The sequence below is a fragment of the Salmo trutta genome, chromosome 12 (genome assembly GCF_901001165.1).
Source record: "Salmo trutta chromosome 12, fSalTru1.1, whole genome shotgun sequence".
NCBI classification, from domain to species: domain Eukaryota; kingdom Metazoa; phylum Chordata; class Actinopteri; order Salmoniformes; family Salmonidae; genus Salmo; species Salmo trutta.
The window spans coordinates 61,651,789-61,679,780 of record NC_042968.1 but is presented as its reverse complement, the minus strand read 5'-3'; the positions used below and the strand labels follow the sequence as shown (position 1 = coordinate 61,679,780).

The 27,992-nt window shown below is 43.8% G+C and overlaps 1 protein-coding gene across 2 annotated transcripts; it reads left to right on the top strand.

Moving 5' to 3' along the window:
- Positions 1-257: 257 nt before the first annotated feature.
- On the top strand, positions 258-17,812 carry LOC115203932 (secretory carrier-associated membrane protein 1). Of its 2 annotated transcripts, none has more exons than XM_029769030.1 (9): positions 258-449; positions 8,270-8,347; positions 10,263-10,364; positions 11,784-11,895; positions 12,040-12,168; positions 13,104-13,263; positions 13,399-13,500; positions 13,649-13,766; positions 14,036-17,812. In XM_029769030.1, the coding sequence occupies exons 1-9, from the start codon at positions 393-395 to the stop codon at positions 14,183-14,185; spliced, it is 1,008 nt and encodes a 335-aa protein (XP_029624890.1). In that variant the 5' UTR covers positions 258-392; the 3' UTR covers positions 14,186-17,812. The 2 variants fall into 2 exon arrangements, with proteins under 2 accessions (XP_029624890.1, XP_029624891.1); XM_029769031.1 differs by lacking the exon at positions 258-449 and adding an exon at positions 5,817-6,114.
- The last annotated feature ends 10,180 nt before the right edge of the window (positions 17,813-27,992 follow it).

Genomic DNA, 27,992 nt, shown 5'->3' with positions numbered 1-27,992 from the left:
TAGGCTTTGCAAAAAATAACATGGTCGCTGTGGTGGAATGTTTATTTTGATCAAGTGGTCTGATTTCAGATGTGTCCATGTAAACAGCATTATTAATAGGGAAATCCGTCTTCTTGCAAAGCATGTACACGAACTATTATTTTAATCTGACAATCCACAATAATTATATTATTATGTACATGTAACCGTACTCATTGATGTTGATCACATTTTACAGGGGCAAGCAAAGCAGACATCACTTCCGAGATCCTGCCATTTTGCTGCTGATGCTCAGAGCAAGCCGCGTCCAGACTAGCTGGTGCTGGCTGCAGCCATTGTTTTGAAGTACAGCTGATTTTTTTTTTAACGAGACTAAATCAGTTTTTAACAATTGAAGACGTCATCAAAGTAGAATGTCAGATTTCGACCACAACCCGTTCGCGGACCCTGAATTCAATAACCCTTTTCAGGTAAGTGAAATAGCTAACTCACAGGTCTGTCATTTGTCTATGCTAATTTGTTAGCCTGCTAATGTCAGTTATATGTTTAATTGAATTTAGCTCGCTTTCTAGCGATGACAGTGTCAAGTCGTTACCTTTGGCATGATAGCAGTTACGCCAGCGGTGTAATCATTAGTTGAAACAGTTGCTTTTGCATTTAAAACGAGAGTTTCTATTGAGAAAATGCAGGTAGATCCCTCCCGGTTTCGTTTGCTTCAAAACGTTTTGTAACAGAAGCGGCGTAATGAATAACTTACGCCCAAGCTAACTAGCGAACGTTCATTATAAACGTGGTTCGAGCCCTGAATGCTGATTGGCTGACAGCCGCGGGTATGACAAACTGCTCTAATTACGTTGGAAAGCAGTTTATGATGGCAATAAGGCACCTCGGGGGTTGGTGGTATATGGCCAATATACCACACCCCCTCGTGCATTATTGCTTAACTGTAGCACTTGCTAACAAACGTTTAACGTCAGCAAGTCGTTACTTTGAACAAAGAGAAAGTTGTATCAAGCAATTGATTTACAAACTATAGCTAACTAGCAAGCTAGCTGATGATGTCGCTTATTGCCATTCAATTGTGGAGTTATCACTTTGTGTCCTGTTCAGCCAGGCATCATTTTTCTAGTTGCTACTTCTAGCAAACGTTAGGTATTTTATGACTTGTCACCCATCTCTTTGGGTGCGTCTTGACACCTGAAGTTTAACATCTGATAGTTAACTAGGTAGACAGAGGCAGCGTATAGGGTCTGACATTACTCACACAAAGGTAACGTTAACTGTTGCCTCATCTCTTGATGATTCATTCACTAACGTTTACATGTGAGTTTTTCCATTTAAGGAGGACAACTCATTGACATTGAGGTTGGTAGGCAGCTAGCCCAGGGCCTACATGATGAGACTTCATCAGACCGAATTGTTGCTTGTAGTGGACTGTGGCACTGACAAATTGTATAGTTATGGGGCAACAATGTAGCTTTATACATGTCCAAAATACACCCTTTCCCGACTGACACAATGCAGGTTAATCTTCAAAATCAAAATTTGTCACATGTTTTGTAAACAACAGGTGTAGACTAACAGTGGAATTCTTACTTACGGGCCCTTCCCATCAATGCATGGAGAAGAAAAATAGAAAAAATATAATAACACAATTATTACACAATGAGTAAATATAACTTGGCTATAAACACGGTGTACCAGTACCGAGTTGATGTGCAGGGGTACAAGGTAATTGAGGTAGATATGTGCATATGGGTAGGGATAAAGTGACTGGGCAAGAGGATAGATAATAAACAGTAGCCGTATTGTATGTGATGAGTCAAATGAGTTTAAAAAAGGATCAATGCAGATAGTTAAATCGTGTCACTGGACAGCTCGCGGCTGGGTTTCCCTTTGTAATACGTGATAGTTTGCAAGCCCTGCTACATCCGACGAGCGCCAGAGCCAGTGTAGTAGGATGTGTTCTTGGTCCTGTATTGACGCTTTGCATGTTTGATGGTTTGTCAGAGGGCGTAGCTGGATTTCTTATAAGCATCTGGATTAGTGTCCAGCTCCTTGAAAGCGGCAGCTCTAGCCTTTAGTTCAGTGCGGCTGTTACCTGTAATCCATGGCTTCTGGTTGGGATATGTACGTATGGTCACTGTGAGGATGATGTCGTTGATGCACTTATTAATGATGCCGGTGACTGATGTGGTAAACTCCTCAATGCCATCAGATGAATCCCAGAACATATTCCAGTCTGTGCTACCGAAAAAGTCCTGTAGCTTAGCATCTGCTTCATTGGACCACTTCCGTATAGAGCGCATCACTGGTACTTCCTGTTTAGAGTTTTTGAATGTAAGCAAGAATAAGAGCTATGGTCAGATTTGCCAAATGGAGGGCGAGGGAAATCTGTGTATGCATCTCTGTGTTTGGGTCTAGAGTTTTTTTCACCTCTAGTTTCACAGGTGACATGCGAGTAGAAATTAGGTAAAACGGATTTAAATTTTCCTGCGTTAAAGTCACTGGCCACTAGGAGCGCCGCACCTTGTTGAGCGTTTCATTGGTCGCTTGTGACCCTATACAGCTTGATGAGTGCGGCCTCAGTGCCAGCATCGGTTTGTGGTAGTAAATAGACTCCTACGAAAAATGTTGATAACTTTCTTGGTAAGTAGTATGGTCTACAGCTTATCATGAGGTATTCTAACTCAGGCAAGCAGAACCTCGAGACTTCCTTAATATTAGAGTTCACTCACAATGTGGCCTGTCCTGGATCCCTGACGCCACCATTCTGTCCTGCCGATTTTTATATAGACAAATCAGCTAGATTATATCTTTACCATGTTCATTTACCCTGTAAATAAGTCTACAGATTAGAAGTCTGAGCACAATCCTCATGCTATGGCAATGTGTGTGTGATTTATTTGAAATAAATAATCCAAGGAATTTGAAGAGCGGGTGAATGGAAGCATTGCGGGGAGAGGGGCTTTTGTTGTCAGTGGTTCTGGGAATGATAATCCCACTCTTTGGGACATCCATCGTCCCAGCTGTTGTCTTGGAATCCAGGACAGGCCACATTGTGATTGACAGGTGAAATACTCTATTCCAGTCTCAGCCATTTCTTCAAAACAACATGATGTGACGGATGCCAACAGTCATTTGATGTTCTGTCATAATGTCACATCATATTCTGTGATCCCACCACATTTTCTTTCCAGGAAACCACGCTTTGGTACCAGCTGCTGCGGCGGTTGTAAAATGACATGTTGCATTGCTTTCATTATGAAAATGGTATTACTTAGAATGTGTCTTTGTAGACAGTGGCTCACCGGGGAGAAACTGTCTTTGATCCTCATAAACTAAGCTCTGCTTTGTGTTGTTTAGGTTAGGCTACTTTCCAGGCTCGTTGGTGTTCCTTGTTTTAGACGCAAGCTTCTTCCTTCATTCTCTCTTTATCCTTTCTCTTTCTCGCTCTGTCTCTCTCTATATCAATTCAATAATAGTTTTCTCACTGCAAGGTTGCTCGCTGGCTCTCTCCCTCTGACATGCACACCTTTGCCCTTTCTGGTCCTTTAACCACTGCTCTATCACTCCAGGAAGCTGCGGAGTTGCCCTCAGGAAAATGGGTCCCCTCCTCCTTGCTGTTTGGATGATGTGGCTCGGTCTGTAGGTTGATGCTTATGTGTAAGGATTATCGATAATTGATCGTAAGCATGGGTTTTATTGTTAGTGAGTGAATGAACAGCTAGCCTGACTGTGCTGTATAGAAATGTGTGTGTAACTCAACACTAGAGCTGCCGCTGACCACCGCGCCACGTAATTATTTATCGGGCTATACACGATTAGTCCCTCTCTGTTACGTCTGTACTGCTGCAGGTCTCCGAGGAACCCTACGTGTGTGTGTGTGTGTGTGTGTGTGTGTGTGTGAGAACAAACAAGATTGGTCAGATATTAGAACCGTCAGGTTTCAGAGCTTGAAGGCTGTAGTGTAACCATCTGAAGTCGTTCAGTCTGTTACTTCAGTCTCTTGGAAAAAGGACATGGGTGTCTGCCTGACTCCGGTCCTGACTCCGGTCCTGACTCCGGTCCTGACTCCGGTCCTGACTCCGGTCCTGACTCCGGTCCTGACTCCGGTCCTGACTCCGGTCCTGACTCCGGTCCTGACTCCGGTCCTGACTCCGGTCCTGACTCCGGTCCTAGTGGGTTGCTGCCCTGTTGTTTTCTTTGGCCCCTCCCTGTCACTTCATGGATCAATAAATTACAAGAGTGCACAGCACACAGCTAGTTTCTCTGAAAGTGATTGAAAGGCATGTATGAAAACCAGCAGACACTGCAGTCCTCAATGACCGGATCTCTGTATCCCCTGTATTGGGTCTAGGTTAACCTATCGGGGGGGGGGGAATATTTCTGAAACTGTTTGTTTAAGTAGAGCCCTATAAAATCTGCAATGTGGACGGGATCATGGAATCCAGACATTCAAACGAAATTCAACAATATTCCAAAATGTATTGAACTTAGTAGGAAATCAACTAAATGTATTGAAGTTATTAGAAAATGAATATGCCCAGGATTATCATAAAACATTAACAAAATGCATCAGTGAACCGTATTTTCCTTAAACTTTCTGAAGATGCAACGCAGGAATGCCCATGTCTGTGTTTGAGCGATTGTCTACCACTTTGTGTAACCTAGCCGTTAGTGATGATGCTACATTTACATTTTAGTCATTTAGCAGACGCTCTTATCCAGAGCGACTTACAGTAGTGAATGCATACATTTCATTTCATACATTTATTTTTTCTCCGTACTGGTCCCCTGTGGGAATCGAACCCACAACCCTGGCGTTGCAAACACCATGCTCTACCAACTGAGCCACACGGATAATGATAAGCATCTTCCGGTAGTTGGAAAGGCTTTCCCAAATACCTTCTAAATGAAATGTTAACTACAAAGTAGCCTATGCCTACCTGGTATCATGATTATTTGCATGAATTCAGTGGCAATTTGTTTAGCAAACTGCTACATGTGTGCTACACAAACACTGCCAACCAAACAAGTCCCTTGCTGGTGCTCATGTGAATTGAAGGGTATCGACACCCAAAAATGTATTACATTTTTTTCCCCGGACCTCAGACTTGGTCTCCTGATGTAGTTTAAGCATTTTGGGGACTTAGAACATCCAACTCTTGTATGTATTTCTTGTGTGATTATGAGAGAAAACGGAATTTGGGAAAAAAATGTAACTGTTTTTTTTTTAAGGCCCTAGTTATGGCATTGTTAGTTGACTCCCCGTTTCAGCCCTGTGGCCAGTAGCCTAATGATTCATGCATTGCAACTCCGGGCTCTCTTCAATAGTTCATGAAATCATATGGTGCTGTCATGGCGACAGCCGGTGCTTAGTGTTACATCAGCTGCTTTCCCCTGACTTACTTTCTGTTCCTTCCTGGTAGTCTCTTATCAAATCAATTGCGTTCATAAAACCTATCTACCGGACATTCAGTACACACAGCTGTGTCTGTGTCACAGCGAAATGGTTGTGGAGGGAGAGAACTTGTAGGCCTATCTAACACACACACACGTTTGTCTTTCAACGTTGCTGTTTTCTCTTTGCGAGACGCTTTTTCCCCCTCCAGAGCAATAGATCTACTAGCAGCTTCTAGTGGAGCCCCCTCCTTTATCTCTAATATTAACAGAGCGAGTTTTGTTGTTCACATAAACTCAACAGGTAGGCCTAGCGCATTATTGGCCCAATCTATATCGTAATGTAGCCTATCCTGTCGTTGTGTAGTTCCGTGGGGTGTACCGAGCTTGTACGTGAGCACTGTATGTCAATCTGGCTGTGCATCAGGACCATATTAAAGTTGCATCACGATGCACTCTGAAGTATTGATGACATGCCTGTCCTCGGGACAAGGCACAGCCTGCCTCCTGTTACACACAGACATGAGCCTCTCTCAGTCAGAACCTCACAGCCAAGGAGAGAGGAGAAGGGTTGGACTGGGACGTACTGACTGATACTGGAGCGTACTGGCTGTAACTGGACTATACTGGTCTACGCTGGACTACTATACTGGATTTATTGGACAGGCCTTCTTGGGCTGCACTGAACCGAAGTACCGTCTGAGTTGATGCTGCATGCGTGAACTTGTCATGGTGAGCTAGCCACCTGAAATGCACCCCACACACACGTATCCATGTGCACAGTACACACACACGGCGATGATGGGCTACACCACTGCAAGCCACACCTTAATTCTCCGTTTCAGAGACGGAGAATTACGGTGTCCTGTAGACACCGTCGACACACACTAGTTAAACGTTGCGTCAGTCCCGGGAGGTGCGCATATAGGCCTACACTTTCAAATAGCTTACTCGTAGCCTCCCGGATTCACATGGAGATTGGAAAGTGGCCTATGAAACGGAGATTTGTACTCGCTGATACCAACCTAGAATCTGCATAGCTTGAATAAAGGTTGATTTTAAATAAAACAAATAGCCTAGCCGGTGTCTGTACTTCAGCACAGCGAGTCCTTTGTCCTAGCAGAGGAAAGTGTTCTCTTTAACTCGTGGGCTCAGCCCTATTTATAGCTCTGTGTGGCGGTGAAAATGATTGGAATCATCTCGTCTTTGCCAGTTTCAGAGTATTGAGGCCTAATAAAATCCACGAAGCAGAGAACGCGGACATTAAAACACATTTTAACAATCAGTACAGAGTCAATTTGCGGGGGCACCGGTTAGTCGAGGTAATTGAGGTAATTGTACATGTAGGTAGAGTTAAAATGACTGCATAGATTATAAACAGAGAGTAGCAGCAATGTAAAAGAGGGTTCTGGGTAGCCTTTGATTAGCTGTTCAGGAGTCTTATGGCTTGGGGGTAGAAGCTGTTAAGAAGCCTTTTGGACCTAGACTTGGCGCTCTGGTACCGCTTGCAGTGCGGTAGCAGAGAGAACAGTCTATGACTAGGGTGGCTGGAGTCTTTGACCATTTTTAGGGCCTTCCTCTGACACCGCCTGGTATAGAGTTCCTGGATGGAAGGAAGCTTGGCCCAGTGGGCGTACACACTGCCCTCTTAAGTGCCTTGCGGTCGGAGGCCGAGCAGTTGCCATACCAGGCAGTGATGCAACCAGTCAGGATGCTCTCGATGGTGCAGCTGTGGAACCTTTTGAGTATCTGAGGACCCATGCCAAATGTTTTCAGTCTCCTGAGGGGGAATAGGCTTTGTTGTGTCCTCTTCACGACTGTCTTGGTGTGTTTGGACCATGTTAGTTTGTTGGTGATGTGGACACCGAGGAACTTGAAGCTCTCAACCTGCTCCACTGCAGCCCTGTCGATGATAATGGGGGCGTGCTCCATCTTCCTGTAGTCCACAATCATCTCCTTTGTCTTGATCACGTTGAGGGAGAGGTTGTCCTGGCACCACACGGCCAGGTCTCTGACCTCCTCCCTATAGGATGCTAATAATGTTAAGTCTTCTGGTAGGTGGAAAAGCTTTCCCAAAAATATTGTCAATTAAATGTTAACTACAAAGTATGCCTACCTGATATCATGATTATTTGCATCAATACATTGGCGATTTGTTTAGCAAACTGCAATTACATGTGTGCTACAGAAACGCCGTGAACCAAATGAGTCTCTTGGTGGTGCTCAGTTCAACTTTTTTTCTCCTCCAGATCTTAAACTTGGTTTAAACATTATTGTGGACGTTTAGTATTTTTAAAATTATATATATTTTTAAGTTGTTTTTGAGAGTGAAAACCTGAAAAAACGGAATTCAGGGAAAAAAACACAACTAGGCAAAAAAAAAAAAAGCATTTTATCGGCCCCTAGATTATAGACCATGAAGGGTTGACAGTGAAGGGTAGCCTGCTGTTAGGGTCTTTCTGTCTGTGGAGGTATTCTCTTCTTCAGATGAAAAGTACTTGTCTGTCTGACTTCATGTTGGCTTTTGAAAACCAGAGGCCGGGTTAGGCAAATGAGTCTCGTGGTGGTGCTGCCCTTGAGTTTTGTTGCACTTGATTCGTAAGCAGACATCATAGAATGGGCTGAAAGAAGTTGCTATATGCATGTAGGCTAGGCTAGCATTCACTACAGATCCGTTCAGGTCACACTGGACTGGCTTCCGAGTTCATTCATCACCACGGCAACGCAGCATATAGGCTAGTCAATTTGAGTGCCTATTATTTCGACTTGGGTTACTACATGGGAGTGTAGCCTGTTGACGGACTCTCTCAAGGCTCCTCATCCTTACTATAGAACGGTGTGCCATATGTAATGAAGACTGAGTTTCTCTCGTTCCCTCTCCTCTCAGGATCCGTCGGTGACCCAAGTCACACAGAATGCTCCTCCGGGGTTGGAAGAGTACAACCCCTTCACAGATGCCAAGCCGGTGAGTACAGTGTAGTGTAGTAATATTTGACGTGTGTGTGTGTGGGGGATACTGTAAAACCTCACATGCGACTCGTAATTAGCCTACTAAAATGTGTATCTGACTCCATAAAGATGATTTTAGCAATATGGAAGAACACTAGGGTTGCGTTACAGTAACGGAACGCTAGGGTGGAGTTACAGTAACGGAACGCTAGGGTGGAGTTACAGTAACGGAACGCTAGGGTGGAGTTACAGTAACGGAACGCTAGGGTGGAGTTACAGTAACGGAACGCTAGGGTGGAGTTACAGTAACGGAACTCTAGGGTGGAGTTACAGTAACGGAACGCTAGGGTGGAGTTACAGTAATAGGCAATGGAAAAATGTCTGAGAATGGAATTCTAAATAAAAGTCTATTTAAGTACTTTGCTAAATGAACGGATTCACATACAAGGCATATAGCTTAACTTGCAAATCATTACAAGGCATTATTCTAAGCATGATCAGAGAACGAAAGCAAGGGACGACAAAACCCTGGCTTGTACCATGGCCCAAGGTAGCCTAGTGGTTAGATCGTTGGGCCAGTAACCAAAAGGTTGCTGGATCGAATCCCCGAGCTGACCAGGTAAAAGTCTGTTAACCCACTGTTCCCCGGTAGGCCATCATTGTAAATAAGAATTTGTTCTTAACTGACGTGCCTAGTTAAATAACATTTTATTAATTGCTCATGGGAGAGAAAGGGATCTCACCACAGCAAGTCAGCAACATGTAATAGAAAGAACAATGAATCTAAGACCCTCTTATAAGCATTTGAGTTGTTTGGATTCAGTCTGAGTTGTTGACCAATAGCATTACTGTAAAGTTAACCTCCAATCAGATATCAGACCTACGGGATGGAAGCTCTGCTTCTCAGAGGTGAGACAATGGGGGTTGGTGAGATCAACACAGAGGAAAATCCTGCGTACAGTTGATAAGTCACTTCGAGGGCTGCACTGCACAGTGTGAGAGGAGAGGTGGCGGGTAGGTGTGAGAGACACCATTGATGAGAGCAGTCTATGTACAGACTCAGTGAGCATAGCCTTGCTATTGAGAAAGGCCGCCGTAGGCAGACCTGGCTCTCAAGAGAAGACAGGCTATGTGCACACTGCCCACACAATGAGGTGGAAACTGAGCAGCACTTCCTAACCTCCTGTCAAATGTATGACCATATTAGAGACACAATATCCCTCCGATTACACAGATCCACAAAGAATTAAAAAACAAACCTGATTTTGATAAACTCCCATATCTATTGGGTGAAATACCACAGTGTTCCATCACAGCAGCAAGATTTGTGACCTTTTGCCACAAGAAAATGGCAACCAGTGAAGAACAAACACCATTGTAAATACAACCCATATTTATGCTTATTTATTTTCCCTTTTGTACTTTAACCATTTGTACATTGTTACAACACCGTATATATACATAATATGACATTTGTAATGTCTTTATTCTTGTGGAACTTCTGTGAGTGCAATGTTTACTGTTCATTTTTATTGTTTATTTCACTTTTGTGTATTATCTACCTCACTTGCTTTGGCAATGTGAACATATATTTCCCATGCCAATAAAGCCCCTTGAATTGAATTGAGAGCAAAACAGAATCACTGATAAGGACTGATGGTGACGTAGTTCCAGATGATAGGTGTTAATTATGTTTTTACGTTCCGCCTCAAAAGCTTCTATTCCGGAAGAACGGTTGAAGATGCTGATTCCGGAAGGTGTCTGCTTCGCTGTTGACACCTTATTTCCCCCTTCAGTACACTACGTTGTTTTGACCCAAGCTACACATCTTTCTTGTCAAAAGTAGTGCACTACATAGGGAATAGGGTATGGTTTGAGACACAGCCAGCGTGGGATTGTTAAAAGATGTAGCACATTTCTTTCTCTCCCAGGTCCACCCTGGCCCAGCGCCTAAAGTACCGGCCCCCACCACCAACACACAACCAGCCATCATGAAGCCTACTGAAGAACCTCCTGCATACTCGCAGTCACAGGTACCCCACACGTGTCTCACATCCTGTTCTACCCTTTCACTCCGTGCTATTCCCCCCCCTCTGAAGAAAGAGGGCTCAATGTAGCGTTGCGTTTCCATAGAAACACCATGCACACACACCCTGCTCTGGTGGGTTTGTCAGCAGGCTCTCCCACAGAGCGTGGCGTGCTCCAGATAAAGCTGTTTGTGACCGTGTTGAGATGCTTCTAAGCCACAGAGACACTTCATGAACGTGGGCTCCACGCCTCGGCTTTCTGAGGGACATGTGTAACTTCGTGTTTGCAGCTGAAAAGAGAGCGATAGAGAGACCTCAGCAGACAGGTAGCACAGGAAGACTATTCCTTATTCTACTTCCTCTTTTTCTACCTCTACTGACGCATATACCTTCTTTTATGTTTGGGCACACACACACACACACACACACACACACACACACACACACAGATTATATCAGGATACTGCAACCTAGATCGGATATACAGCTTATGACGCCGTCGCAAATCTGGGACCAGCGCCGTTGCTAACTACCAGCGCCGCTGCAAACTAGCATAACTCCTTGCAACAATGGAACTATGGGATATTAGAATCCCTTTGTCTTAACCATTGTCATCTTCAACCCAGGGCGCAACTAGGAAGTTGGCAATAAGGCATGTGACTACTATCCTGTCCCTTGCCCTATTGAAAAATCTTCCTACCTTTTTAACGATTGGGGCCTCCCGAGTGGCGCAGCGGTCTAAGGCACTGCAGGTCAGTGCTAGAGGCGTCACTGCAGACCCTGGTTCAATTCCAGGCTGTATCACAACCGGCCGTGATTGGGAGTCCCATAAGGCGGCGCACAATTGGCCCAGCGTCGTCCAGGTTTGGCCGGGGTAGGTCGTCGTTGTAAATGAGAAGTTGTTCTTAACTGACATGCCTAGTTAAATAAATGAATAAAGAAGTTGCATTGGCAGCATTTTTGTCAGTAGTTTGGCTAGTGACATCAAATACAGCCATTGCTTCACCTGCAGTTGTTGCTTGCTAGAGGTGGGACGGGCACACACACACACACACACACACACACACACTAGCGAAGCCTGCACAGCGATTTGCCTTTAGTCAAATTAAAAGTGGAGTGTAAATTATTCTGAATCGCATGGAAAGAGAGGAGGTAGAGACGACTACTGGGACTGTGCTGTGTGCTGGTACAGTAGTCTGCCACGCACGCACGCACGCACACATTACTAAAACAAAAAGTCAGCTGCCTCAATGTCAGTTTCAAGTTGACTTGACGTTCACTGTTTTCGGTCAAATCCACCTCGTCTGCCATGTGGAGTGTGATCTAGCCTGGATAACATCTAAAACATCTCTCTGTACTGTATATCACTTGTTTGTTTAGTGTTAGTGGGCACTGTTTGATGTGTGTGTGTGTGTGTGTGTGTAGGAGCAGGCGTGGGCGGCTACAGAGCTGCTGAGGAGACAGGAAGAGCTAGAGAGGAAGGCCGCCGAGCTAGACCGCCGCGAGAGAGAGATGCAGTCGCTCAGCACATCAGGAGGTTGGCACCAACCTTCAACCAACCTTCACACAACATTCAATCAATGGTCTTGCGCTCAAACTACCTAGAAGCTTTGTCAGGCCCAAACCTTCACGCAACGTTTGGCAGAATCATTCAAGCGTTGCTCCTTTCTCTCTGGCTCAGGTAGGAAAAACAACTGGCCTCCTCTCCCGGAGAAGTTCCCCGTGGGCCCATGTTTCTACCACGACATCACAGTGGACATCCCTGTGGAGTTCCAGAAGACTGTCAAGATCATGTACTACATCTGGATGTGTGAGTGACCTCTTGTCAAGTCATCTGCCCCCTCCCCACCCTCACCCATCCCGCTCAGTGCTTGTAACGTCGGAAAACGGACACTAGTATGGTAAATGTACACTTTAGAATTGTTCTTTCAATATGCCTGAACCTTTGTCTTGAGTTTTGTCGTCAGCTTCGGAAAATACTTTTTTTTTTTTTTTTGACAGCCAGTCTGTTAAATATGAAAAGGCCATTGAGAGGGATTCTAAAGGAAATGTGTTAGACATGGGCCAATAGCACAGCTTGCAATTCCATCACCACATGGTTAGGTCATGTGCGGTTATGCGGCCGAGTCAGGTGACTCTCTCTTATCTCTCACTCGTCCTCGCTCTACCCTCATTGTGGCTCTCACCCCCCCTCACTCACCCTCTCCTCTACCTACACGTTATGTATTCTCTCTTACCCAGAGTGTGAGTGTTAGATGCCTCAGTATGGTGCAGAATCCTGCCGATCTAGCTATATGCCAAAGTGACTGCAGACTGCAGCACACCAGACTCTCCACAATGCCCAGAGGCCTGCCATTATTACAGCCCCAAAGTAGAGTTCTGCTCAGTGTGTGAATTATTTAATTGACTGTGCGTACGCGCACCACCAGGCTCCGTGCTGTTCAATTATTAAGCAGCCATCTTTCTTTGTCCTCCTATTCCTAACCTCCTGTTCTTCGTTAGCGTGACTTGGCAGGACCCTGACGTGGCCTATCAGGGCCTCCCTTTCAGATAGAGATGGAATGGGATGCGGCATAGGACCTGTCTCAAGTACTCTCTCTCTCTTTCACATAGAAATTTAACTTAGAGAGCTGATGCACATCTCTATTCTACTCAACTGGCATTTCTATCTGCTCTGTTACATTTCTATCTGCAACGTTTTAATTGAAACTAATCAGAGGTATTGTGTTTGTCGTTCCCCTCAAGTCCACACGGGGACGCTGTTCGCCAACATGTTTGGCTGTCTGGCCTGGTTCTGTGTGGATGCGACCAAGGGGGTGGACTTCGGTCTGGCCATGCTCTGGTTCATGATCTTCACCCCCTGCTCCTTCGTCTGCTGGTACAGACCCCTCTATGGAGCTTTCAGGTGGGTGTACAAACAAGCGCGCGCGCGCGCACACACACACAGAGACACACAGACATACACACATGTACCCAAAATACGCATATGTACACACACTCGGATTCCGTTCATTAAACGGCAGTGTCTTTCTCTCTCCAGGAGTGACAGCTCGTTCCGTTTCTTTGTATTCTTCTTCGTGTACATCTGTCAGTTTGGCGTTCACGTGATGCAGTCCGTCGGCATCACCGGCTGGGGCGCCAGGTGAGGACAGTCACTGTCACAGACATTAACAGGAAGTGACGTGGCCACACGGTTCTCTGACATCACCCGGAAACGATGTTATTCACCCTGTTTATGGATAGAGATTCAGTACCTAGTATCCTCTCTCTGGTTGTCCTCTCTCCAACAGCGGGTGGATCTCCGCTCTGACTGGTCTGAATAAGAGCATCCCTGTTGGCATCATCATGATCCTCATCGCTGCTCTTTTCACCGCCCTGGCTGCCATGTCGCTCATCATGTTCAAAAAGGTACCCCCACAAACACACACACACACACACACACACACACACACACACACACACAATCCCTCATCATAATCATAAAGGTGTGAATGCAACTCTGCCTTTCACCAGGTTTGTGAAGATTAGACTCAAAGGCATCAGAACATCAGGCATCATCTTTGAGATGACGAACACTTGGGGTATTCATAGACCTCATTTCAATAATCGCCTCTCCTCCTCTCTCTTCGTTGCTCTCCCTCTTTCCCTCTCTCCTCCTCTCCCTCTTATCCCTCCAGGTCCATGGCATGTACCGCACCACAGGGGCCAGCTTTGAGAAGGCCCAGGCCGAGTTCGCCACGGGCGTCATGGCCAACAAGACGGTCCAGACTGCCGCTGCTACCGCCGCCTCCAACGCCGCCAGCGGCGCCTTCAAGCAACAGATCTGATTGGCCCCTGGAGCTCGCCCTATTTCTTCACTCTGTCCAATCCAGCCCCCCCCCCCTCCCCGAGCCAAGCTCAAGCTTCCCTGCCCTCCTAACCTAGCTCTACTCGCATGACTAGGATGAGACCATAGAGAGAGGTAGAGGGCTCGTCTCTGCATCTGTGGCGTTGTAGTCGTCTGTGACAGCATGGGGCAGTGCCATTGAGGCTACAACCCATTAAAAGAAAATACCGACCCAGTTGACTACTTTTTGTTTTCTTTAACCCCCTTATGTCGCTGTCCGCGCCCCCACGGAAATGTAATTAGCATTAACATAACAAGCGTAACAAAAGAATCCCCGTAAAAATGTGTCAGTTTAAGTTAGGGAGATCGTGTATTGGCTGCGTCTCAGTCCACCGCATGCGCCCATGCCACACTTCCGCATCTGCGGTGAAAGGTGACGGAGCTAGAGCGGTGTTTGTCAGACCAAGAGACGTCCTGAAAAATGGTTCAGCTCACAAAATCGTCCGTAGCGTCTGAATGGTTTGGCCTAGAAAACTATCTATGGAAAGATGGGACTCTCACAAACACAATGTTTATTTTTTTGCTCTACGGGACTCGTCTTGAGGTCGATACAGCCGATCTGCCAACTTCTGTCTGTAATTTCTGAACAGTTTGGGCTACACACTAATACCCCTCTGTGGAAAAGCGGTACTCTCATGATCACGAACATGCCGGTTGTTTTTCTCTAGGACGCCCACAGGCCTCACAAGACTCGTCTAAAGGTCCCCCGGTACAAGTTTAAAATATTTATGGTGGTATATATGGAGATTGTTTAGTGCCAGAAATAAGGGGTTAGATGCATGTAATAAAAAAGAACATATTTCCTGATCTTTCTAACATCTCTGATATAGGACAGACACAACAAACTTCCTTTAGATTTTTTGGGTGGGACTGTTGTTTCATGTAATGAATGATATTCAATGCGTTTGTATGGGCTAAGAGCACTAAGGCTCAAAACATTCAATAAAAATTATACTTCAAGGGGTCTTCACGTTTAAAAATCAAATAGCAAAATCATCCTTGGTATGACCTCTTAAAACAATTCCATATAGCTTAGTAGAACCCCCCCCTCCCCTGGCTTAAAATGGCGGAAGCACTCAATGGCGCTGCCCATGCTAAAACGGGCTCTTGGCCAATAGAGGCCTCTATCATTCTCTATGGATGAGGCCTGGAAGGATGAGCCCAATGATGTCATAGTAGATGGAAGTAGACATGAGAGGCTTGTGTTTAAGTGGTTTCATTCAGTTCCGTCCAGCTCCCGGCGCAGATCTACATCCTGTGGAATCTAGAGGTTTATGACATCACCTTCTTATCCTTCTGGTCTCATCCATCAATCCCCGCCTCTCTCTTGCCCCGAGGGCTGTAACTCCGCCCACCCTAGTGGCTTTATTAATACACTCCTGTCTCTGTGTCTGTCTGACCCCACACCACTTAGTCATGTCACCATACAAGTGTTTGCAAATTTTCCTTGAAGTGTGCGTGTGTGTGCATATGAATATTAGTGTCTCTCTATACGTTGTGTACATTCCACATCCAGTTTCTGTCACTCCCTCTGATGCAAGTCAATTCCCTTCACCAAGACTCTAATGGCTGTAGCTATCCATAAACGTACACGACTCATTTATTCACTGGATTTATCCAAGTACCGTTAGAAATGTTTAACCCTTAATGAAAACAAAACACTTGTTCTGAACCCTGCGCCGGTCCGGCGGATATGGCCACCAGTCAGTGGTCAGTCTGCCCTCTGGTGGTGAGACCTGGTAGTGTTGATGAGTGCTGCGCATTCCACAACGTTGTCACCTCGAGAATCGTCTAGACTGATTCATCTCAAGAAGTGAGTGTAAACCCATCCGTTTTCTAAACAAGGAAGTCTCTCAGAAATCAGGTTTGGCGTCTTGGTTCGATTTTTTTTCCCACGTTCTGTCTCACAGCCTTGTGGTAGCTTTTAAGTCTGGCCTTTTGATAACATCATTTGTACTCAAAACACCTTATAATATAAACAAAGAGCCAGATGACAGCGACCTAAATGTCATAGCCTCTATCCTTGTCCCTTGCTTTAGTGGTAACGTTGCACTTAATAGACACCGCATCACACACGGACGTCTGTATACATATCCACCCACTCCCCCAAAAGCCCAATGCTCTCAGACCTGAAAATGTATGCTAGCTGAGCTGTATGCTAACAACTGCTCGTCTCCAGCCTTGGTTTTCTAGCGGGGATATACACAGTACCTCAGTTACAGTTAACATTCCTTAGGATAATATCAAGATATGCAGTGCTCTTTACGTGCATGACCAAGCTCGCTGATCTACAGGACACCGCTCTGGTCTCGGCCTCTGTATTATAGAAGGCTAGGGTTTGTGAGTGAACTGATTGTCTTGTTTTGACGTTAAAAATGCTGTGCATTTAACTGAACCGGTCCAGTAATCCCTGTTTCTCCAAACGCCCCAAGAACAGGCGAAATCTCCCAGTAATATCATTGGTCTATGCTGTATGTAGGTGTCGACGCTGATAGCCTGAGTATTCGTTGTATGATTGAGTGAAAAGCAATTCCCCCACCCACCCACAAGTGTTTTAGGCCTTCTGATCCCAAGAGTGGCTTGTTTATCTTTTTGTTCTGTGTGTCGTCCTCTTAGTTGTATTTTATTCATTATCATGTTGGCGAGAAGGTCCTGCATAAGCTCTAACTTCCTTGTTTTGAGTGTAAACCGTGAGCCTGCCTGTGACTTTCACCCTTTTGAGTGCGACATGAAGAGGGGCTGGGGGGTCGTTAGAGAAGGGTGGATGCACGTGTGTTTCAATCAAATCAAATGTATTTATATAGCCCTTCTTACATCATCTGATATCTCAAAGTGCTGTACAGAAACCCAGCCTAAAACCCCAAACAGCAGGTAATGCAGGTGTAGAAGCTCGTGAAGCCTTAACAAGGATAACTGGCTGTTCATTTGAATACTATTGTGGGCAGGGCAGAGACAGGTGACATCTTCCTTTCTGTTGCTGCAGGATACCTGTTGTGTTTTTCAGCCATTTTTTTATGCTCCTTTTTTAAAATATATACCTTCTTGTTTTCCTTTTAGACTGATAGTCATCTCTTTTGTGGTTTGTTAGTGTCTTGAGTTTATGCCTGTGAAAGTTTGTGTGCTGAGCTACTTTGTTGTTCTTCCTCTTTTGAAAATCTAAATGAATGGCACCTGAATGTTCCTGTTAATAATTTGTTGGCTTGAAAACAATGGAGAGAAAAAAAATGCATCAACTGCTAAATGTGAGAGAGTTAAGTGTCCTGAACTTGTTTTGAGATGGGCTGTGGCTTTAACTTGTACTTTTGAATCAATGACACAAGTATGTAGTAGAAAACACTGAGAATGAATATGAAATTGGTCTCGCTCATTTCTGACAATGGTATAAATTGAAGTTATTTAAAGAAAGTGAGCAGTCTTTAAGGGATGTTTGTATATTTTGTAAAGTTTGACGGCTGGTGCCCTGAATTTCATTTTACTGTACAGAAGCTCTGTCTCTCCTTCAAGTTGCATGTTGAGTAGTTTGTTTTGTATATTGTATTAACGCTAAATAAAATTCTAAAGTTAACTCCACAGCCTCCTTTGTTCTGAATGGTGTTTTTCTGGAAAGGTGTTCGAAGCTGCACTACTAGTTGTAGACCAGAAGAGGTCAGTAGAAATCAAAGGAACTGGAGGAGAGTTCTGAACGTAGTTGATCAGCTTGTTGTGGATCATAATCCATCATAATTTATCTTTTTGATTGACACTTTTTTATTTTTTTTAGTCTTTAACAGATGAGAGGTACAGACTTGGGGAAACAAACAAAAGGACAGAGCGAGACTGGGACAGATTGGCAAGTACCTCAACTCCTCCACAGAGTTGATCGCAGACTGAACCAGTATCATCTGTACGATGCGACCTCTCTTAACGCCCAGGAAGCTGAGTCAAACTCACTCACCAGCTCGGCAAGCGCTATAACAAAATACGTTAGTTGATCACCAAATATGGTGTTTCGCTAGGCAACTATCTTCATTTGTAATCCTGTTAGGGACTGAGCCTTATGATAAGGGATACCTGGAGAAAGTCTGATTTTCTCTTCAGTAAAATATATTTTTACCCGACCCTCCCCTATACCCAAAATAATAATGAAATCAAAGTGGATAGCAGAGAACCTACCGTTTTTACTCTTACTCCTAGGACAGACACTAGAGCCTTAGATATGCCGTTTTAGAAACTGTCATTTCTTTTGTAAGCATTAGAAGCCAAAGTAGCCAGAAGGTTGTGGATTTACAGATGTGGATCAGAGAACCAGTCAGTATCTGGTGTGTGTGACCACCATTTGCCTCATGCAGCGCAGCACATTTCCTTCACATAGTTGATCCGGCTGTTGATTGTGGCATGTGGATTGTTGTCCCACTCCTCTTCAAAGGCTGCATAAAGTTGCTGGATATTGCCGAGAACTGGAACACACCGTTGTACACGTCGATTCAGAGCATACCAAACATGCTCCATTTCCGGCATGTCTGAGTATGCAGGCCATTGAATTGTGTACAGATCCTTGCGACATGGGGCAGTGCATTATCATGCTGAAACATGAGGTGATGGAGGTGGATGAATGGCACGGCAATGGGCCTCAGGATCTCGTCACGGTATCTGTGCATTCAAATTGCCATCGATAAAATGCAATTGTGTTTATTGTCCGTAGCCTATACCTGCCCATACCATAACCTCACTGCCACCATGGGGCACTCTGTTCACAACATTGACATCAGAAAACCACTCGCCCGCACAACACAATACACGTGGTCTGCAGTTGTGAGGCCGGTTAGACATACTGCCAAATTCTCTAAAATGACTTTGCAGGCGGCTTATGGTAGAGAAATTAACATTACATTCTCTTGCAACGGCTCTGGGGGACATCCCTGCAGTCAGCATGCCAACTGTACACATCTGTGGCATTGTGTTGTGACAAAACATTTTAGACTGGCCTTTAATTGTCCCCAGCACGAGGTGCACCTGTGTAATGATTACGCTGTTTAATCAGTTTCTTGATATGCCACACCTGTCAGGTGGATGGATTATCTTGGCAAATGAGAAATGCTCACTAACAGGGATGTAAACAAATTTGTGCACAAAATTTGAGAGAAATAAGCTTTTTGTGCATATGTAAAATTTCTCTGATCTTTTATTTCAGCTCATGAACTATGCGACCAACACTTTACATGTTTCGTTTATAACATACTTCACTATAGGTTTCTTAAATGACAGGCTACAGCCTTGAAATAATAATAATAATTCATTTTTGTTCTTTCTTGGCAACCTGGCTTGCTCCTGACTGATTTCAAGTTAGACATTTCAATAGGCCAATAAACAACATACTAAGCAAAGTCAATGTTGTGTCTCCTATAGAAGGTAGCCTCTGAATATCGTAGACATTTGCAGCTTGTTTTTAGCATAAAGCATTGTAGACTAAAGCCTTGTTTATAGATCAAAATCCTAAGCTAACAAGGGGCCTATGACTTTCTCCATTTTCTGTAACAAAAGCCACACTACCCTCACATACCCCCTGAATTCGAGCTCTGATTTTTAACACAACACACCAAGCTCTTCACTGACAGGTATTTAGGGAGTGCATGAAGACTAGGGTTAAGTTGCGGAACTGGGTTACAGAGATTGCTCGCCCAAACCCACTCCCTTTTCCAGGAAAAAAACAACTGAGAAACCGGTAAATTAGGAAACGTTATTTATATGAACAGCATGACATAAAACGGAACTGTTTAAATGATATACACGTCTTAATCTGGCTCCTCTATGTCCTCCGCTATCTGCATGATAAATCATCAATGATCAGGCTGGGGACAGACGGCCCATCTCAGTATGGAGCACAGTTCACAATGCATATAGACCGATCATCTCATCATGGTAACTGTTTTTCTAGTGACAGGTAGGCCTACATTTGCTGCAGCATAGCCTATGATACAGTAGTATAAGGACTGAATGCCAGTCTAATTTACATACTGTATATCCATCTGGCTTTGGGGGGGGGGGGGGGGGGGGGGTCTCCTTATTTTTTAATTGGAAAGATTATTTTAAATTGCAGCTGCAGAGTTCAAAAAAATAATTTTTAAACAGCCTATCGCTCAAATATCATTGCTTTAAATCAGTGCACTCTCTCGCAGCCCTTCTTTCTCTCCATCAATTCCATTCAAATGGCATCCTACTACAGTAGGTAATCCTGTTCAGGTTTAATATATACAGTATATGTCCTAGACTACCTCTTTCAGGTAATAAATTCAATGCCGTATTAGCCTTATGTTTAGCTAACATAGTACAAAAGGGTAGCAAAAGGAGAGCAGGCCGGGGCTCATGGTTGGGAACACCATTGCAGTGTGTAATGCAGTGTAGCCTATATAAACCATCCCAGCAGTGCAAAAACTCATGAATAGAGGTACATTTTCTTATATATATATATATATATATACACACAATTTAGGGGGTGGATCAGCTTTAATATTACAGATTGTTGCTTCCATCAATGTAATTGTCTGCATCATTTCCAATCCCCCATATATTTCTGGGGTAAGTATATATATTTATTTATGTACATACATACAGAGAATGTGATTACCTGGATTTCGGCATTGGTCATCAAATTTGATCTGATCTTCATCTAAGTCACAACAATAGACAAACAGTGTGCTTAAACTAATAACACACAAATTATTGTATTTTTCTTGTCTATATTGAATACATCATTTAAACATTCACAGTGCAGGTTGGGAAAAGTATGTGAACCCCTAGGCTAATGACTTCTCCAAAAGATAATTGGAGTCAGGAGTCCGCTAACCTGGAGTCCAATCAATTAGACAAGATTGAAGATGGTTAGAGCTGCCCTGCCCTATAAAAAACTCACAAAATTTGAGTTTGCTATTCACAAGAAGCAGTGCCTGATGTGAACCATGCCTCGAACAAAAGAGCTCTCAGAAGACTTAAGAATTGTTGACTTGCGTAAAGCTGGAAAGGGTTACAAAAGTATCTCTAAAAGCCTTGATGTTCATCAGTCCACGGTAAGACAAATTGTCTATACATGGAGAAAGTTCAGCACTGTTGCTACTCTCCCTAGGAGTGGCAGTCCTGCAAAGATGACTGCAAGATCACAGTGCAATGAGGTTAAGAAGAATCCTAGTGCCAGCTAAAATCTCTGCCCCAATGGCAAAAAGTGTAGAATTGCAGGAAATTAGCTTTAAAACGGCAACATTTCAGATAAAATGTGTAGAACAGCATTATAAAACTGATTATAACCCTTGCAGAGCTGGTGAACATGAATCAGCTTTCTGGGCTTGAGAGAGCTGATTTAAGCCCGGATACTGGTGTAAGCCCAGACTAGATTTTAAAGAAAAAAAGATTTTATGATCCTTGACTCATTTGCGTTACTATGCACAGATACTTCAAATATCTCATCTTCAACACTCGCTGTGTAGTTGTTTGTCCTCTGTTGCATTGCGTTGGTTGCTGAGATTCATACTTAAAACGGTGATCAAATAATGAAATACAACCACCTCATTGCTGCTGCTCTAAAATGGAAATTCGTTGTGAATGCTCACGTGCCAATTTAATCTCAACAAGGAAACAGTCGGTGGTTGTATTTGATTAACGTTGTAAAAGTATTGATTTCAACAAACAAACAAAGGCACACAATGACAGAGCTACATGGTAAGGGTTTAAGAATTGACATTTTTTAAGTATTGACGCATAGCGTCTTGAAGGGGTCAGAGGTTCATTTAAAAAAAATAAAGTGGTAGTCTGCACTCAACGTTGAGGTACTTGGCAATGACAGCGACGAGAGAGAGAGAAACAAAGATGACCGGAGATCATATTGCCTCGTGGCAAACTGCATGCAGGATTCCTGTTCCACCTCACAGTGATAATATTGTGCTCCATTTCTAACCAGTGGATGAATAAAGGTAATCTGGAGCCCATTAGGATGTGTGTCCTCTCTGTCCGCTATATATACACACACACACACACATTCATGGCTCCTCTTTTACGGTTCTCGGGACCAGTTGTGCAAACACATCTTGTGTGGGAAGATAATCTGGGAAGAGAGTTTTATGTTTGTATGCCGTCTAACCTGTGCGTCTAGAAACAGAGATGTTACTTTATGTTCCTTGGCGCCGCACGTGTGCGTTCTGTGACTCCTGTCTGTGTTTCTCCGAGTCTTAGAAGGCCTGATTTGACCTCCTAAACCACACCTACTGACCTATAGTACTGTGTCAGCAACACTCTGGGGTCAGGGGTCACCTAGTGTTACACTCATCATGGCTTAATAAGGAAGCGGAGCTGCCTTCACAAAACACACACACTAAATGTTGCTCAATTGCTTACAGCAGGTAACAGTTTAGTTTAGAATGGGGATCTATGATCAAAGTTTATCCTCAGTTGAGTTGGTCATTTTGCCATTATCATGCACTTTGGAACTAGAATGTTCAGAGCCAAGCCTGCAGAACCAATCACACTTTAATATCCGATTAGTAATAAACTGGACTGAATGTTGCTGAATTGCTCAGTTGTTCATGGGTCTCAACAGTATCATAATGCGGTTATAAATAAGTACAGGAGTTCCATTGATAACCGCCTTCATGTTATCTACAGTTCTCTATTGGACATGCATGGAGGAGAGAGGCGTGATACAGAAGAGAAGAATGACTTTATGTGAGGCTGTATCTGGTTTAAGTGAAAGTCTGTAGATTTCCTGTATAGGCCTGACCTGCGGAGTATTCAACGAAAAGGTTGTGAATATATGTCTGTAAAATGTGTTTGTGTACAGTATATTTTTCATGAATAGTGAGGCAGTGTTGGATTTAAAGACGTGAAGACATGTAAAGGTATGGAGAGATCTCGGTATATTCTAGTCTAAACTAGACACAACAACACTCCTGTTTTAAAACCATTAGGACTGGAGGAGGAATAGATGTATCTTTTTAGCTCGAGAACAATACATATAAAGTATCTGATGAATAAATGGTGGAGTTGTGTAAATATAAATGTTTTCTCTTTTGATTGCAGGTAAAATGTCCAGAGTTCATAGTAAGTCACCGTGCTCGAATTCATTTTGAGCTTTTCGTACACGTTCCTCTGACAAAAATACTAAACCAATTATGTAAAGTGAAATGAGTTTTATGTGTAAAAATGTCATTGGATGAAATGTGCATGTAAGATCAGGAGTTGACGCTGCGCGCTCCACAGTGACCTCTCCCTCCAAACATTACCTTTCAATTCCCATAGTGTATTCACGTTCTGCTATCCTATATGTATCATTTCCGTCAGATAAATAAGTCTGCCTGGGATAGTGGGTTTGTATTTTAGAGGTTAATATTGTCCCTGTCATTTTATGCCTATCTTTCTTTATTTTGTTGCATGAATGTACTGATAGTATTTGTGTACCTGACAAAGATGATGACATTAAGCCAGAAATGTTTTCTCTCTCTCTGAACAGCTGACTTTAAACTTACCACCGCTGAAGACAGTGAGAGGGTTGGTCCTGGTGACGATGTCACCCTCCACTGTCACCTCTCCCCCAAGACCAGTGCTGTTGTCATGACGATCCGGTGGTTTAAAGGGACAGAGTGCATTTACCTGTATAAGAATGGCCAGGTGACAGAGAGGAGTGGCTACGAGGGCAGAGTCGGTCTGACCGTGCCGGAGCTGGAGGGAGGCAACGTGTCCCTGAGGCTGAGAGACTTCAGGAGGTCAGACGTAGGACGGTACAGATGTCAGGTCATCCATGGAGAACAGAAGGAGGAGGCTGCAGTGGGTTTAGAGGTTACTAGTGGTAAGGGCTCTGTAACTACAGTACATGTTAATATACACCTAAGCAACAATAACAACCAGTCTGTTTCCCTGTACAGCACACTGCTACTTCCTCATGTAGTTAGGAGTTCATAGTAAGAGTTAGAGATTGGACTAGATGGATTCTGACCAACTCGTAATAATGCGTATGATAATCACTCTGAGCTTTGAGCTTGATGTCCTAAACTAAAGCGCTTGAACCATTCCAGCGTAACTGGTCACGTCCCTTCCTTCTGATTAGTAGTGCATGTGACGAACACTCATGACCCCTTTGATGCATATCACATCATCCTGGAATTTGATTGGATAATCAATGATTTGAAGGTACTAATAATAACTAATCCGTTAATTTTTTTTTTATCATTACTCATGACTCTCCATCTTGGATAATGAAGGATCACGATTGGACTTTGGTGAGTGATTACTTATTTGGCTGCTTTGTTTATTGACAACCAATAAGACAAAACCGATAGACGAGAGTGTTTCAGTCTGATACCATACAGAAGGAGTGGCCTTGTAAACAGCAGTGAGTGCATACATTCTTCAAGGCTCCTGAGTACTCTACACTTATCAGCACTCTTCCCAATTGTTCCATTTATGATACATATCTAGATAATATCTAGATGTCCTGCATTTACATAGCCCTGCCTCCTCCAACACGATCTCTGCCTTAGAACTCAACATTAAACACTTCAAAATGAATATAGAATCAGCTTGATGTCCTAGTATGAAGCATTTCAGTCACTCTGACTGCTCACAGTCACACTGCTTACACCCCTTTCCCTTGATGCAAATTAGTAGTCAATTTGATGAACAGTCATTCCAATTTTATGCATGGTATTTGATCGAATGATGTAATTTATCAGAAATGGAATTTAACGAGTGTGACAATGATAACTAATAGCCTGCATTCTGTTTTACATGATCATTATTCATGGATCGCCATCTTGGATAACGGAACGATTAGCTAGGTTATATGGTGAGTAATAATGTATATATGTCTGTTCTGATTATTGATAACCAATAACACAAAACAAAGAACCGACCAGTGTTGCAGTATGATGCCATAACGAAGTAGAGGCTTTGTGAAACATTCAGTCATTCTAAGACTGCCCATATCCCTTTCCCTTGATGTACAACATTAATAAACGTGATGAACACATTCCAATATGATGCAGGAGCGGCTTGGGGACAGGTCTCTGAAGTGGCCCAGCCAGAGCCCGGACTTGAACCCGATCCAACATCTCTGGGGAGACCTGAAAATAGCTGTGCAGCGACGCTCCCCATCCAACCTGACAGAGCTTGAGAGGATTTGCAGAGAAGAATGGGAGAAACTCCCCAAATACAGGTGTGCCAAGCTTGTAGCGTCATACCCAAGAAGACTCGTGGCTGTAATCGCTGCCAAAGGTGCTTCAACTAAGTACTGAGTAAAGGGTCTGAATACTTATGTAAATGTGATATTTAAGTTTTTTATTTAAATACATTTGCTAAAAATTCAAACAACCTGTTTTTGCTTTGTCGTTATGGGTTATTGTGTGTAGATTGATGAGGGGGGAAAAACTATTTTAATAAATTGTAGAATACGGCTGTAACGGTGCAACATTTTGAAAAAGTGAAGGGTTCTGAGTACTTTCTGAATGGACTGTAAACCCAGCAAGTCAGAGAGAAAGAGAGACTACTAGAGGACACTACCAAAGGGGACGAGAAGAGTAAGAGACTAGTGGATGCACTGGGAAAGGACCTGCAGGACTCGAACAGCCAAGTAGAGAACTTCAGATTCCAACTGCAGCGTCATTCCCCCTAAAAACAAAGCACAAGAAAGAGGATTTCTGACAACCACCATCTCAGATTGTTCTAAAATCCTTTCTGTAGTTAGAAACAGATGAGATTAGCATTTCTGAAACATTATTTTGTTGAAACATAATTTGATCTCTGAGAAATGAAGCTAATTGATTGACCCCCCCAATTGGCCATTTTTATTTAAAGCGTTCATATAATCTTCAATAAATATTGTACCTAACATCCGATTTGGACAATAATTATTCCTAACAACGAGCAAGACACGAGGAATCCAATAAGGATGTTCAAAAGCCACTCACAGACCCCCCCCCCCCCCCACACACCTCATGCCAATCCCACCCCAACAACCAGTATACAGTATCCCACACCTTCCTTCTGTTCCTACCAGTGGAGCACTCCAAAGGGGAGGATATAGGGGTGCTGGAGAGAATGGAGGAGCTGTTTGGGGAGGGTTGTTGGGAACACACTGTGATTCTGTTCACCCATGATGACCTGAAAGAGCAGAGCATTGTGGAGTTTCTCCAAGCAGGTAGTCAGGGACATCCAGCAGCTTGTACAGAAGTGTGGGAGCAGGTACCATGTCCTCAACATTAAGGACAGGGCCCTTGGCACTCAGGTCCCAGAGCTGCTGGTGCAGGTAGAGGAGACAGTGGTAGTAAACAGAGAGAGCTTCTACAGAAGTCAAACCTACCAGGAGGCAGAGGCCCAGGTCAGAGAGATGGAGGGAAAGATCCAGAGGGGGAGAGGAGAGGAAATACTCTCAAAACTCTCTCTGTCGTCAGAGAGAGATGACAGAGAGAGTTTTGAGAGAGAGATGCGTGACTCTCTGAAGAAGATGGAGGGAGTGATCCAGGAGCATGAGGGCGGTATCAGAATACACAATGAAGTAACCACTCTACTGGAGAGACAGGAGGAGAAAGAGGCAGAAAGAGGCAGAAGAGAGGACGAATTATAGAGCGAATGAGTACTCTTTCATTGAGGGGTTAGAGAGGAGAAAAGGTAGAGAGAATCAGACTGGATTTATCCCACAATGTAGCGGCAAAGTGGGAGCTTATTTGACCACACCCACTGGGGACAGACGTCAATTCAACGTCTATTCCACGTCGGTTCAACGTCATTCCGTTGAACTGACGTGGAAACAACGTTGATTCAAGCCGTGTGTGGTTAGTGGGCAATTACTCCGTTTTTTCCTCCCCTTCTATTTGTTTACCTTCATCCCAGAGAGATGAAGGGACTGAGACCGACTGAGTGATCTTAGTGGAGATTTCTTTAGAAGAGGTCTACATAACTAGTCTGAGAAGTAGCTCACATTTATGGGGAAAGGTAGCAGGAGAAGGGAGGGAGAGGATGGTAAAAGGAGGAAGGGTAGGTTGGAAAAGAAAACTCCTTTGTTAAAGGGGTTAAAGGAGAGACAATTTAGAGAGAATCACGTTGTATTTATCCCACAATGTTCATTGTAGATGTCTTACTGACCAAAGAGTCCTTCCATTGTTTTCAATTAGTATATTTTCAGTAAAGGATATATAAGTAATGCATGTTTATTGTACAATGTTTGTTATGTGGACCCATTTGTAGTAAGAGATGTGAATGAAACTTGTCTTGTCTTTTGTTCATTCAAATGATAGGTCCAGTGCCATTTCCTGTCCCACCCAGATGATTTGAATGATTTTCCTGCTGTTATTTATCCACACGGCCAGAAGATGGCAGTGTTTATTCATCTGAACTGATTGAAACAAACTCAACGTTGTACAAATCCTCTTACAGATTGTGCGTGCGTGCATGTGCGTGCGAACTCTGTTATCAGGTTACCTCCCCCACACAAAATGAAATAAGCATGGACTCTCGCTTTCTCTATGTCTCAGTCAATAGAGGGGTAGACCCAGGCTAAGCTGACTTGCTGACAGTAGACGAGGGGCTTGGAGTCTCATACTGCAGCCCTCTGGAGAAACAGGGAGATTTGTCAAGTGACATGGAAACGCTGTCCAATCTGGAAGTCATCAACTGCTCTCTCTCTGTGTGTGTGTGTTTGTGAACACGATGAGCGACATGGCAGCCAACAGGGATGCTCTTATTCTCTCTCTCTCTCACACACACACACACACACACACACACACACACACACA

Coding starts and splice junctions, on each gene's coding strand:
- LOC115203932 (XM_029769030.1), top strand. CDS start 393: ATGTCAGATTTCGACCACAACCCGTTCGCGGACCCTGAATTCAATAAC. Junction 12,169..13,103: donor CATGTACTACATCTGGATGT/GTGAGTGACCTC, acceptor GTTCCCCTCAAG/TCCACACGGGGACGCTGTTC. Junction 13,501..13,648: donor ATCACCGGCTGGGGCGCCAG/GTGAGGACAGTC, acceptor TCTCTCCAACAG/CGGGTGGATCTCCGCTCTGA.